The sequence below is a fragment of the Larus michahellis genome, chromosome 11 (genome assembly GCF_964199755.1).
Source record: "Larus michahellis chromosome 11, bLarMic1.1, whole genome shotgun sequence".
NCBI classification, from domain to species: Eukaryota; Metazoa; Chordata; class Aves; order Charadriiformes; family Laridae; genus Larus; species Larus michahellis.
Genome location: NC_133906.1, coordinates 20,617,990 through 20,630,847, shown reverse-complemented (window position 1 = coordinate 20,630,847; position 12,858 = coordinate 20,617,990). Strand labels below are relative to the sequence as shown.

Genomic DNA, 12,858 nt, shown 5'->3' with positions numbered 1-12,858 from the left:
TATCAGCTTGTTTTTTAGAGAGGACCCAGTTTTCTCTGACAGCCCTGGCTGGATACAGGCACACCACCACTACTAGGTTTTGCTTGTCAAGCCCAAGTGCGCAGCTTCCACCTTGCTCCCCTGTCCCTGCCATAACGTGTAGCGGGGATCTGAGCTTGAACTGGCTTTTATGTCTGATGTATCCCAGCATGTCGTCCATGATCCAGCTGTCAGTCTTGAGGCGTTTATCTGTGTTTTCATTGGCCTGAGTACATCCTTGGCAGCTCTTATGAAGGGATGAGTCTGCAAGTCACAGTGGCACAAGGCTCTGGTTTGTTCGAATCAGTGACTTCTTTGAGAGAAGGCTTTGGTGTAAGATCTGAGTAGTAACTGTGCAGGACTTAAACTCCACCTGTCCTTCTCTGGTGCAAGTGTGTTCTTTACTTTTCTTCACTGTGAGTCTTAAACTAGAAGCTTCGCTCCCTTCTGTTTTTGACAGGTTTTGTCTCAGTGTTCTCCCTCTTCCTCATAGGCAGAGTAGTTGAAAATCTCTATATCCATGGCAGGATATGTCTTTTAGGCTTTTGCTACCTGCTTGGAATTCTGGTGATTCTCTTTTTGGGAAGTGCTTATGAGTCACTGCATTTCTGCTTTAAGTACGTGTTCCTCTGTTCTTTCGCTGAGCCTTATCTTTTGACTTGCTCTGTACAGAGTCGTGATCTATCCCTATATACTGGGTAGAAGCTTTCTCCGTATACTCCTTAGGTATCGTTCCAGTTTTTGAATTTAAAGGACTGTCTCCTTTGTCTTCTATTTCTTTTTTATGGTAAAGGCTTTTTAATTATCCTTTCATTTGAGTAAAGTAAAAAAAAAAAAAAAGTCTTTCTAGGAGCATAAACCAAACTTTTTCCTAGGTCAGACTTCTAATCTAAAAGGTTCTGGTTATTTAAATATAAAATGCTTGTATTTTCAGAGTTTTCCTTAGTTCTTTTTGTCCCGAAAATACCAAGCTCTTGGGGTTTTTAATTTATTTTAAAATTCCTATCACATAAGGAAGCCTTCTGATGGAATCTACATTAAAATGCTTGAGAGCCTGACATAAAATGAAATAAGGCGATCTTATTCTTCTGCAAAATTTAACAGTAGTACATTTCTTAGCAATTTCTTCTTTTCTAATTATAAAGATCTCACTGAGTATCTTGTTTTGTAACAGGTTCTCTACTTTGAAAAAGTTTGTCTATCCTTTGTGGTCTAAACAGATACCATTGGAGACTTGCCTATATCTCTTCAGTAAGAAAGTACTCTAGTATATGGCGTTATCAGAGAGATATAACTCAAATTTTGCACCTTGTAGTGCTGGAATCCATCATTTTGGTTTTATTAAAAATAGCTTAATTGAATACGTCTTGAATATTACCTGAGCTACAATATAATTTGTATGTAACTTGAAGTAATGAATTTTTCACCTTTCGTTCCTTTCTGCTACTCTGTTTTACTCAGCTTCAGTAAAAATTTAACTAGTGTTTCACATTTTTCAGTAGTACAAAAAAAAGCCTTGTTTTATGTGTGTGATGGCCCAAAATATAAAATGCTTGTCCAAAAGTGTTGTCTACAAACTGAGATATATAGAATAACCTAGTATAGCTATATTTTAGCAGAAGGTCTGATATAAGATCACAATACAAGTTCATAAAGTGTGCTGTGCTTCTGATAGTTAAGTCTTTGTTAAAATCTAAGTGTTGTCTTTTCGTTTAAATTAAACTCAGGCTGGCTGGGTGTGTATAAATAAACCCAGGCTTAAGGTTTGCTTTAAACTTTCTTAATGAGATTGTCCAGCAAATGTACTTATTCAAGTAAAACTCAGCTGTTTGCAAGCTAAGGTACCAGCATGGAGCTCTTCAATACTGGACTAGAAAAAAAAAATATATTTTTGATTTCTTGATAAAGATGTTCAGGGTACTCAATGGATGCTGAAAAGGTGAGTTGCTTTACTACAGCTTCTTTTTTCATCCTTTAAAGGTTTTTTTAATTACAAAGTGGGGAAAAGAAAGCAGACGTTACCATGCATTGTGCACTTGTATCTTTCAGTATTTTGGTACTATGCTTTTATGTGTTCATGAATTTCAGTGTATAAAAAAAGAAAACAAACAACAAATGCATGGATTTACTTCTGGGCATACAGCTTGGCCAAGAATGGAATATCATACATTAAGTGACTGTTACAAAACTGGCATGTCCCATTTCTGATCAGCTGCTTGTGCAGCATGGGTTGATTGTGCCTCTTGTGCTTCTCCAGCAGAGTCCAACAGCGGCCTGATGTGCTGCGCTCTGCGGTGCATTAAGATTATGTCATTGTCGTAAACAAAAGTCTTTGAATCTGCATTCCTGCCACTTAATGATTGGCATTACATGCTGTGCCTTGCTGTAATAGTGTTGATTCAGCACTGTGGGAGCTTTCAGTTTGCTTTGAAAACTTGTAAGGTTTATGTATGTAGGTCAGGGGGGCTTGAGTGTGATTCCAAAAAGACCACAGGCGTTTATTTTTTTCCTGTTATCTTTAGTATTTCTTCTTGTAATGCCTTACACAGGTGAGAGATATGATCCTGAGCCCAAGTCAAAATGGGATGAAGAATGGGATAAAAAAACAGCTTTTCCATTCAGTGATAAGTTAGGTGAGCTAAGCGACAAAATTGGAAGCACGATTGACGATACCATCAGCAAGTTCCGAAGGAAAGATAGAGAAGACTCTCCAGAAAGGTGCAGGTACTGGAGTTATTTTAATGTGAATTTATTCTGTGAAATTGCTATTATAAAGCTTATTGACATTGCTGATTATTAGTTAACAACACTCTGCCATTCTCTCTGGCTGTATGGTAGCATGTTTGGGTTCAATACCAGCTCCCTGCAGCCTCTTATGCAGCTCTTGCTGGCCTTGGGCAGTAACGTAGCTCTGTCAATACTTAACTGCTCTTGGCTGCCTTCCGTTCCTACCCCTAGCTTAGATAGGTGCTGGCACAGCAGTGAATTTGGCTGAAATTTCCTAAGCTTTTCCTTGTCTCAGCAATTCAGTGGTCATCTCTGCGCCAGTATACGTGAGGCTGCCATCTAATGCTACAGTTTCCCTGAATGCTGAAGTGCCAAAGAAGAAGGTGATGTAAAATTGCTTAGACCTACCTTGACATGGTGCTTCTTCCCTGAGCTGATCTCAGGAAGAACAAACTGCAGGTGACTTACTTCAATATTACAGGAAAAAAAAAGTCAATTTCAGTTGAACTTTCTCAAGAAACTTGTATTTTACATCTGGCCATTACATTTTTTTTGTCAGTAAGGAAGAGAACCTGCCCTGCTTTGCCTGCAGAAAGAACTTTACGTGCATCACACTTCAACAGGTGCATTGAATTTTATTATCTGGAGATCAAATTTGTACTTAACAGAATCTGAAATTGCTGTAGAGAAAGTACTCAAGTATATTGAAATAATTCCCTTTTGGGAAACAACTTAAAATTCAAACTTGTCCTGAGATTTGATTAATATTTTTAACAGGAATATCTTCAAATACATTCACATTCACACTTTTATCTATATTTGTCTATAAAAATACTGATGCACATGGACACATGTGTATATATATTAGAAAATTCAAGCAATTTTTCATGGAAACAAAAAATAATTATAATGGTAGCATTTCTGAGAAAAAGGCAGTATGGCCTTCTTGCTAGGGCATTAATAAATCATAAAACTGGTATTCTTGGCACACATCAGGGTTCCCTCTTAGAACTTACTATCAATAGACTACAAAGAGAAGAGATCAGAAGAAAAATAAACAATTTCAAATTTAACAATGGTATATTGCTGTGTGCTTTTCTGTACTTACCTTTCAAAAGCAACTTGTCACATGACGTCTGTAAAGCTCACTCCATTTATGTAGAGGATGTACAGTAAACATTTTTTTGTCTTATTTCCTTTGCTTTATTTCTGAATAGCTCCTGGACTCTTGCTTGTGCTGATACAAAGTCTTGCACCTTCCAGTGTTTTAGACAGTCCTTTCTGATCTTTATAAAAAGCAGCTTATTTTGAGGACTTCTCCACTGTACGTCTCTAACCCAAGTTAACTGATGTTTTTCTCTGGCTAGTATTACATTTTTCATCTTTGTATTGGTCTTGTAACTCTTGTCACTTTTTTTTCCTTCCGTTTTTTGGTAAATGTCAGGTATGGTACGTATGTAAAAATTTATGAAAGTAATAAACTCAAACTTGAAATAAATGGAGGGGTTTTTGGGACATGCATGAGCAAAACCAATTTGTAGTTGCAGGTTATCCTGCCCCAAAAAGGAATCCAGGTTGCAGCAGTATGGCTTCTCAAACATTGCTTTGGCTTCCAGCCTGAAGTTTCCTTTTGGCTTCCCTTGGCATGGTGGTCAGACAGCATGGAAGGTATTTTATCAGAGTATTGAAAAGAAGGGGTTTCTTTCTTCAGAAGGCATCAAAGGATCAAAGAAGATTGAACTCAAGGTTATAGAATGTCTGTCTATACTTAGATACTGTAAATACAAACCTTATAATTCATGTTATATTAACAGAATACTGTATTCTGTATGACGTTAAATATTGAAACTGAATAGAAAAATGAACTTTTAATGATCATGTGACTTAAGCTCACAACAACATAACATTGTCTTGTAAATTCTTCATGAATTCCGTACATTTCTGTGTTTCCACCTCAGTGTGTTTTGTTTGGGTTTTTTTAAACCAAAAAAGAAACCTCCAGAAACTTGCTAATTTATTTGTAGCATGCTGCTATATAAAAAACATTGAATTAAGTTGCCATTTCCCTTGGAAAAGTGACTACATGGTGCTACTCGCTCAGCTGGCAAATCTGCTGTTGTATGTTCTATTGTTTCTATCTAAATAGCTTTATAAATCATTACTACTCTAGTACTGTAAAGCCAATAAAGGTCTTGAAGCACAAAGAATAAATGTGGCTTGCACATCTTCACAGTGGTTAATGGAATTTGGATGATGCAATCTTCACCCCCAATGTACACACCAGAGGAACTCGGACAAACTTCTGGATGTCTGACTACTTGCAAAGCCAGTAGTTTGCATAGAAGAAAAAAAAATGGTTGAAGTAATTAAGTATTTAACTCGTGGTATAGCTGGCTTGAGTTTTCTGTAAACTTCAGTGAAACTGCAGTTCACACAACAAACGCTGGAGAAGCTTGGTCTGCTTTTTTTTTTCTTTAGAATAAAAATGTTAGTACCCCTGTGCAGGAATTGGATTCTTCTTTCCAGTAAAATATGTCCTTGGAAGTAAAGAAGACCAGAGACAATACCCCATGGCGTGGGGAAACCTCTGGTTTTCTTTCATAGTGCTTGTTAGGTCTTAGGTGAATAAACCAGCTGCTGCCCTGAGTCCAGCTTTGTATCTTGAAGTTTTATTTTCTAAATTACCTGCAGATATACTGAGGTTCTTCTGAAACGTTACAATTTTTTTGGTAAGGATTCTTAAACTCTGTCAGTCCTTGTTTCTTCAGCATTCAGAAAGGCTGATGCAGCTAACAATGGAAAGGAAGCATAACTTTTAGTACGTCCTGTAAAAGGATTCAACAGTCATGTTTAAAGGTAACTTCCATGTAAAGGATTACTTTTGTAGCAGGGTATAATTCAGATAGTCTCAAACTATCAGTAAACTATTTTATTGCCTTAAAGAATGTTGTTCAAAAAAATCCCGTACCACGAAAACCTAAAGGCAGAGAAAAAGGAATGTGTATCCATACTTTGATTTCTGGAAGTTGCAACCATGTACTTCCTTTGCAGAAGTTTGGGGTTTTTTAATTATTTGGTACAATGCCAGCTATAATTCTTATTTTTTAAGTTCATTCTGCAATTCTCAGATGAAGCACCACAATTTTACTATTCTGAGCACAGTAAACACATTTGAAGGGAACATTAATCTGTATTTTTTTTCTTTTTTTTTTGTGTTAATGTGACCATTAAAGAAAAATAAAACCCAGATCTCCTGAGAGTTTGGAAACAGTACAGGTTGCCATAGAAAACTGAGTATTATAGTATTTGTCCTGCTTTTTGGCATATATGTTTAATTTCTTTTCTCAAAAGCTTTTAGACGTTTATTTTGATGCAGATTACCAAAGACTCACTTTTTTCATTGTTACATTAGTGAGATAAATCTCTACCAGTTCTGTAGCAATAGCTCCGTTGATCAGACTTTGGTTGTCAGTCACTTCCTCAACCCGCAGAATGCGTATATGGACTAGGCAGACTCCGTAGTGATGACAAGAAATACACTGCAACAGGTTTTAAGAGACTGAGTCTTAGTTGTGGTTTTCCTGGTCTTGGATACCTTCAACATGCCTCTAAAAGGCAACATGATTCCACGCTCCTCCGAGGCTTTTAGGATGGATGTACCATGTGGACCTTGCTGATGTGCAGTTCAGTCTTTTCTAGGGGCTTGGGTTAAAATCCTGATGTCACAAATGAAAATGTGGTTAGCGGTCCCTTCTGCTGGGTCTGTGCGGGTCGGTAGGTGACTTGTCCACAGAGATCTGGGCCTGTTGTTGCAAGTCAGGGTCGAAGCGTCTTGGAAGGATGAGGTTAGGTGCTGCCATTTGAGCTCACTCGTCTGTGTAAGGCTGGCTCCAGCAAAGGCCAGGAGTTGCTAGCTTGGCCAGCAGCTGTGATCTTTTTCTTTCAAAAATAAAAAATTAAAAAAGGGAGTGAGCATTTATATTCACTGACGTTAATGAATTGAGCCATCCCTGGTGGTGAGTAGGTAATACGCATAGAGGAAATGACACATGCGATGTATTCCAAAAAGCCCACTATTGTTAGCAGAGAACAAAGGCTGCCCTCCAGAGTATATTGCAGTTACTGTCACATTCCCACTGACAAAGGGACGGCCTTTCTTAAATTTTGCAGTTTTAGTATTCTAATGCATTATTAAAATATAAAAACCTTCCACTTTTCAACTATGTTGCTAAGGGAATTACTATTTCAAAATACGTTTCAATATATTTAAGCTTTCTCTGCAGCAATTTACTGTTATGTACAAATCTTATCTTGATGATAACAGGCAACATGACTGTTGGCAAGGGGCAATTGGTTTGTTTGTGAAAGACTTAAAACATAAAAGTAGAAAATGTAGCAGATTAAATATTACGCAGTGACATCTAAAAAGTTTTTGCCTAAGATGGTGACGCTTTTGTTTTTTACATTTTAAGAATAAATGTGTGTTCTCCGGTAGAAAATGGATAGCATCATTGCATAATTCTGTAGGCGTTCTTTTTCCACAAATGTTTTGAAGAGTCTAAAAGCCTGTTTCTCTGGAAAGGGCAATGAGTTGAAATAGGAATGGGATTCTTGAATCTGAAAGGTGGTACCTGTATTTGGTTCACTGCTTTCTGTCTCCTGGCGTCAGCGCTGAGCAGTTCTGCCATCGGAACTTTCTCTTGCTGAAGCGTTACATAACGTGTGGGGGAGTTCCTGTCAGAAGGTAATTAAATGTACTGGATTTAAACACTGATTTCCTATTATCCTCTGCCGTGGACTTGCAGTTAACGTTTAACAAAATAACTTGCTTTTCTTTGTCACTTTTGTACAATAGGCGCAATGCTGCGTTACAGTAGCACGTTATGTAAGGGTAAAACATTTCCTTCCTCAAACGTAGGAAGAAGCAGTATTTTTATTATGAACTATCGCTACAAGGAACCACAGTAACCAGCACTCTTGTGGCTTAAGCCAAATGTCCACTTAAGTCCATCATGAATGGTATTCCATTGCTCTTGTTTTTCTAGTGACAGTGATGAGGAAAAATCAAGAAGAGGTAAATCTCCTAAAGCTGAATTTAAAGATGAAGAGGAGACCGTGACAACAAAACACATTCATATTACACAAGCTACAGAAACTACCACCACCAGACACAAACGCTCAGCAAATCCTTCAAAAACCATTGACTTGGGAGCAGCAGCACATTACACGGGGGATAAAGCGAGTCCGGAACAGAATGCGGCTGCTCATGCTGCACAGCCGACAGCAAAGGTGAGACAGCAGAGCACAGTGAAACGTGACTTTGGAAACAGTTTTCTTCCAACTTCTGAGACAATATCTACTTCAGGGTAGAATTTTTGTTATGCGGCCTTCAAGGGAACTATTTTATCAAAAACATTTAATTGAGGTTTTCGAAGGCGATGGAACGGTTTAGTTACAGGCTACCTTTTTGTGTGATTGCTTTGAGAGGTAGAATTTTTTAAATGTGGTCAATACCATGTTTTACTCTCTCCGGGAAAGCAAAGATAAAAAAAACCCTGCCCTGAAGTGTGAAGGATTCTCTGAACCTGCACACTTATTGACAAGTTGTCATGTTCTTCAGTTATCAGAAAAAGACCTGAGCCGCTAGCTGTTCACTACTTGATTTGAGATTTAGCCAGGTTCCAGTGATTGTTGGCTTCAAAAACAAATCTGCCATCTCCAAAACAAAGCACCCAAAAACCCCAGAAAACTTCTCAGTGTCACTTAAGATGAGTGATGACGTCATGGGATGAGATCTGTTGTGTGATTTCTTCTTCAGGCTTCTGTACCCTCCGGCAGCAAGTCGTCTAATGACCTGGTTGACCTGCTGTTTGATGGAGCCAGCCAGCCAGTCTCAACAGGTAGGCACGTTTTGCTTTTGTTTTCTTAATGCATATTTTGAACAATTTCTGAGGATAAGCTTCTTTGTTGTTACGCGGAGCGTAGTAGTAGATCAATTGAGAAATGAATACTCAAAAAATTTAGAGCTGCCTAGAACCTTTTTTAGCAAGGTACTGTATGTGCTATTGCACGGGACTAATAAATGTTAGCAGCACAAAGATTAACTGCCGGATCGGTCTGTCAGAAACTGTGGTTGTAATGCAGTTATTTATAATTAACTCTAAAAGCAAATGCAATCCATTCACATTCAAGCATTTCTCATAGTGCAGTTCAGAGGCTAGGCAGCTGGAGGTGGATGATCTTCATACGAGCTTTCATTTAAAGTATGTGGCAAACTTGTTTCTTTATCTTACTTTGTCTTGGCACTTGGTTGATCCCAACCCTAATACTAAAAAGAAATTACTTTTAAGTAAAATGATTCATTGTAAAACACTTCCCTTCACTCTCTGAACGCGCAGTTGAATTTTAAGTCCATTAACCTTCATACGGACTTACCCTTACGCTCTCAAAATGCAGTTTCTTTCTAGGAGCGTGTTAAATTTCAGTGCATTGCATACAGGATTGATAGAGTTCAGGGGTTTGGTGCTTTGCTTTTCAACACCTAAAGACTTGTTATTATGCTTACAGGTTCGTAATATCGACAGGTTTGATTGTGACTAGCGTGGAATAGAAAAAGGACTCTCGTGTACTTGTGCTGTAGTGGCACAGTTGGGAGAGAGTTAACAGTGGGCAGAATTTTTGTTTAAACATCACTTTGAATAGCAAATAAAGCATGAGCATGTGCCTCTTATAGATAGAAACCTGTCGTGTAACTTCCTTCCAGTATAAATAAGCAACTTCTCTTATTATATATGGGATTTTATGCAGATTGTTTGTAGAAGTGTATGTGTGTATCTTGGGGATGACAGATACTCAGCTCCAGTCTTTGTTTTAAAGACAATGTAAATCACAGAGTTTGTACCAAAAAAATGTCAGTTCAGAGTGGCTGGAGGCCCACATGTGGCAAAGTGGCTGCATTCATACGTATGTAAAGACTGTTCTTACTTTTATCTGAAGTTATGCCGCTTCTGGGTGTATTGTAGTGGAAACTCCTATGATATGTCACACTAGGTATTTTTATTATAATGTATGAGCAAAGTCAGAATTTTGAGCACTCTGTGTAACACAATTCCTTTCATCACTAGGCTACCAAAACGCTACCTCTGTAAGTATTTAATAGAGTATAAACTACATCAAACTCTGTTGGTAGGTCTTTAAAACTTTGTGCGCTTTTGGTTTTGAGAAAGTAGATAAAGTTTATATGTCTGTTTTGAAATATGTGTTAATTCCTAATGGTTAACAAATAAAATTAATCCCATGCATCTGTTCTTTTATGCACAAATGCCCCCAAATTTAAGGAACAACTTATTTTGCCTCATTTTCTATTTTATTAACTTCACGAGTTACTGCAGTTCTGTGGAATCTTAAGATCCCAGATCAGAACCACCACCCCAAATCAATACTGAAAATTCTCCTATCCTATTCTTGTGGGAAATATATTAGATCCTCTTTTGGTTTTATTTATATACGTATCTGTATGTTTTTGTTTTAATGTATGAAAACAAAATCACATTGAAAATAGACGTTTCCACTTCAAAGTGAGCCTCCCCACATTTCAAACAGAACTATGGCAGCTTCCATATTATGGTGTATTTGAGTCTTCCGTCAGTGTGGTTCTTTGCTGTAGTAAGCCTTTTTTCGTTTTGCCTTTTCTCGTCTTTTTCCAAAGCAGCATTTAGAAGTGGTGTTGAGAAGAGGCGTGTGACCAGCTGGTCCTGCTAAATAACCTCTTTGCTGACCTGGGAAGGCAGATGGAAAGGGTTCATTTGTGGTGACAGATCTCGCATGGGAATCTTTGAGGATGGCTCATGTTGAGAAGATTAGCACTGTCCTTCACGTGCAGGTCACTTGTTATGACCACTGTTCTGGCAGCACAGGGTGTGGGAACATTCCCAGTGTCAGGCAAGGCACAGGGAAAGGGTCAAATCCAGCCTTTGATCTGCCCTGTGAAGGAACCGGCAGGGAAGTTGTATGAATTCAGGGAACTCGGAATTTGCTTATCTGTGTATTTTCAGGTGCAGAGACGTGGAAGAAGGTTGGTGGGGCTTGAGGGGTTACACATTACTAAAGCAACACGATTTGTACGTGAGGGGGGACGGTTGGTTGCCATAAAGGAGCAATCTGAGAAGATGCAAAATCTGTGGTTAGACCTGCTGGAAGTAATTTTACCAGAGATGAGGTTTTTTAATCTTACCTGGCGATACCTTTCTTTAGAGAGTTACTGCATTCAGCTTAAGCTCTGCCACCTCTCTCTAGAACTCAGTTTCATTTGAAAACAGACAATAGAGGTGGAAGAAGAGTTGACTTAACTGAAAATGTTAAGGGGTTATTTTGGGTTTGAACCTAGTTCTGTTTTTAAAATTAAATTAATCCCTAGATACTTCATCAAACAGCTCAGGGATAATACACATAGCATGAGAGCATTGATTATTTTTTTTTTTTTTTTTGAGGATGTGGTCAAGAATATGTCATCTGTGTTGCTCATTCTGCATATAAACTCTCAAACCATTAGCCTGTTCTGAACTCTGTAAGGATACTCGTGATTGAAAAAAATGAATTGAAAATGTCTTTGCAGTAGGGAGAGTGAGTAAACATGATCAGAACAGTTTTTTTAGCTTGATATTTCACTGTCTCATCTTACCCTTTTTCATTCTCAGGTTGCAGTCAGGATAAAACTTGTTTATAAGCAATGTAAGATGCTTATTAAATCACTCCAGAATTTGTGTTGGAGAAATTTCTTAACTTTCTGTGAAATCTTCTCCCTCTTGAAAAAGCAGTAAAAGGATATCAGTAGTGCTATATTTCAGAAAATTCAAAGAGACCATCCTGGCATTCCCTTCTCGTGTTTTATATCATGTGCTACGCACTCAGCAAGAAAAGACATTTCCCCTTGGAAGAACAGTCGCCTTCCTGGCAAGGTCTACAGTAAAATAACATTAAAAAGAAATACAAGTACACATGTATTAGAAAGTGAATGGTTCCTTTTATTACTACTAGCCATTTATTAAAAAGGAGATGGTTCTAGTTTAATTAACCCAGTTGAGAGTAGCAGATGGGGCAGAATGTCTTGCAGCGATAAGACAATTCAGAAATGGCACCAGATGTTGGAAGCTGTCCCTGGTGGTGTTTGAGTGCAGCACAGATGTTCCAGTCCCACCTGGCTGGTTTCTAAGCACTGCAGGCTAAGCAGCTGTGATGTAACCTATATAATGTACGCGGAACACTAAAAGCAAAATAATTGAACTGCTGCAGCTTCTTCTAAGGGTGGGACTGCTTGGAGGTGAAATCTTTGAGGACAAACAAATAAGGTCGACTTCTTAGCAGTTTCAGGTCAGTGGAATACCTACTTAAAAGCAGTATCAAGGATAATTAGATAATTTTCTAAAAACTGTTTTGTTGTTGTTTTTTTTTAAAAAAAAGCAGTTTTCCAATACAGTTCTTAAATCTTCTCTTTTTATATCTTGGCTGCATTTTTTTAGTGAGAAATTGTTACTGTGCTGTATTGGGTACTTAATAATTTATATGCTGTATACAAATGTCTGGTTGGAAAACTTAATGTTCCCGCTGTAGAAAGGAAGCAGACTTATAAAAAAAATGAGCATAAATGGAAGCTCTGTCCTTGAAATCCCAGTTCAAGATCATTGCAAAATCATTCATGCTTTAAGTAACACAAAAACTAAATATAAGGCGACATGTAATTTTTCATAGTAAGCATAATAAATTAACTTTTATACAGTAAGAATGTTTGGGTTGTATATATTACGCTTCAAAAGTTTTAATTTTACAAACTGCCAAACTAGTAGCATCCCTCACTAGTTAAAAACTTGATAACCTTTTTATACTCTCCAAATTTATTTTTAGAGATAGCAAAAACTTGCTTCTGCATGTCAGTGGGAAATAATCCAGTTTATTGTTGCTCAGGCTTGTATAAGTATAGTATGGTGATGAACAGGAAAAACAGTGCTCACTTAGGGAGCAGAATCAATAAATCCATCTTGCCAAATACAGAACGGCTTTTCTTCATAAATCCCACATGCGGTTGTTGTGATGGATCCTTGCACAACCCTGTAACAG

The 12,858-nt window shown here is 37.8% G+C and overlaps 1 protein-coding gene across 1 annotated transcript in view; it reads left to right on the top strand.

Annotated features, from left to right (window-relative positions):
* The window catches only part of CLINT1 (clathrin interactor 1), a 52,601-nt gene that overhangs the window by 32,137 nt on the left and 7,606 nt on the right, over positions 1 to 12,858 (top strand). Inside the window, exons 6-8 of the mRNA XM_074604556.1 lie at positions 2,568 to 2,742; positions 7,791 to 8,034; positions 8,564 to 8,645. Coding sequence (XP_074460657.1) covers positions 2,568 to 2,742; positions 7,791 to 8,034; positions 8,564 to 8,645 — 501 coding nt within the window. The remainder of the gene's footprint in view (positions 1 to 2,567; positions 2,743 to 7,790; positions 8,035 to 8,563; positions 8,646 to 12,858) is intronic.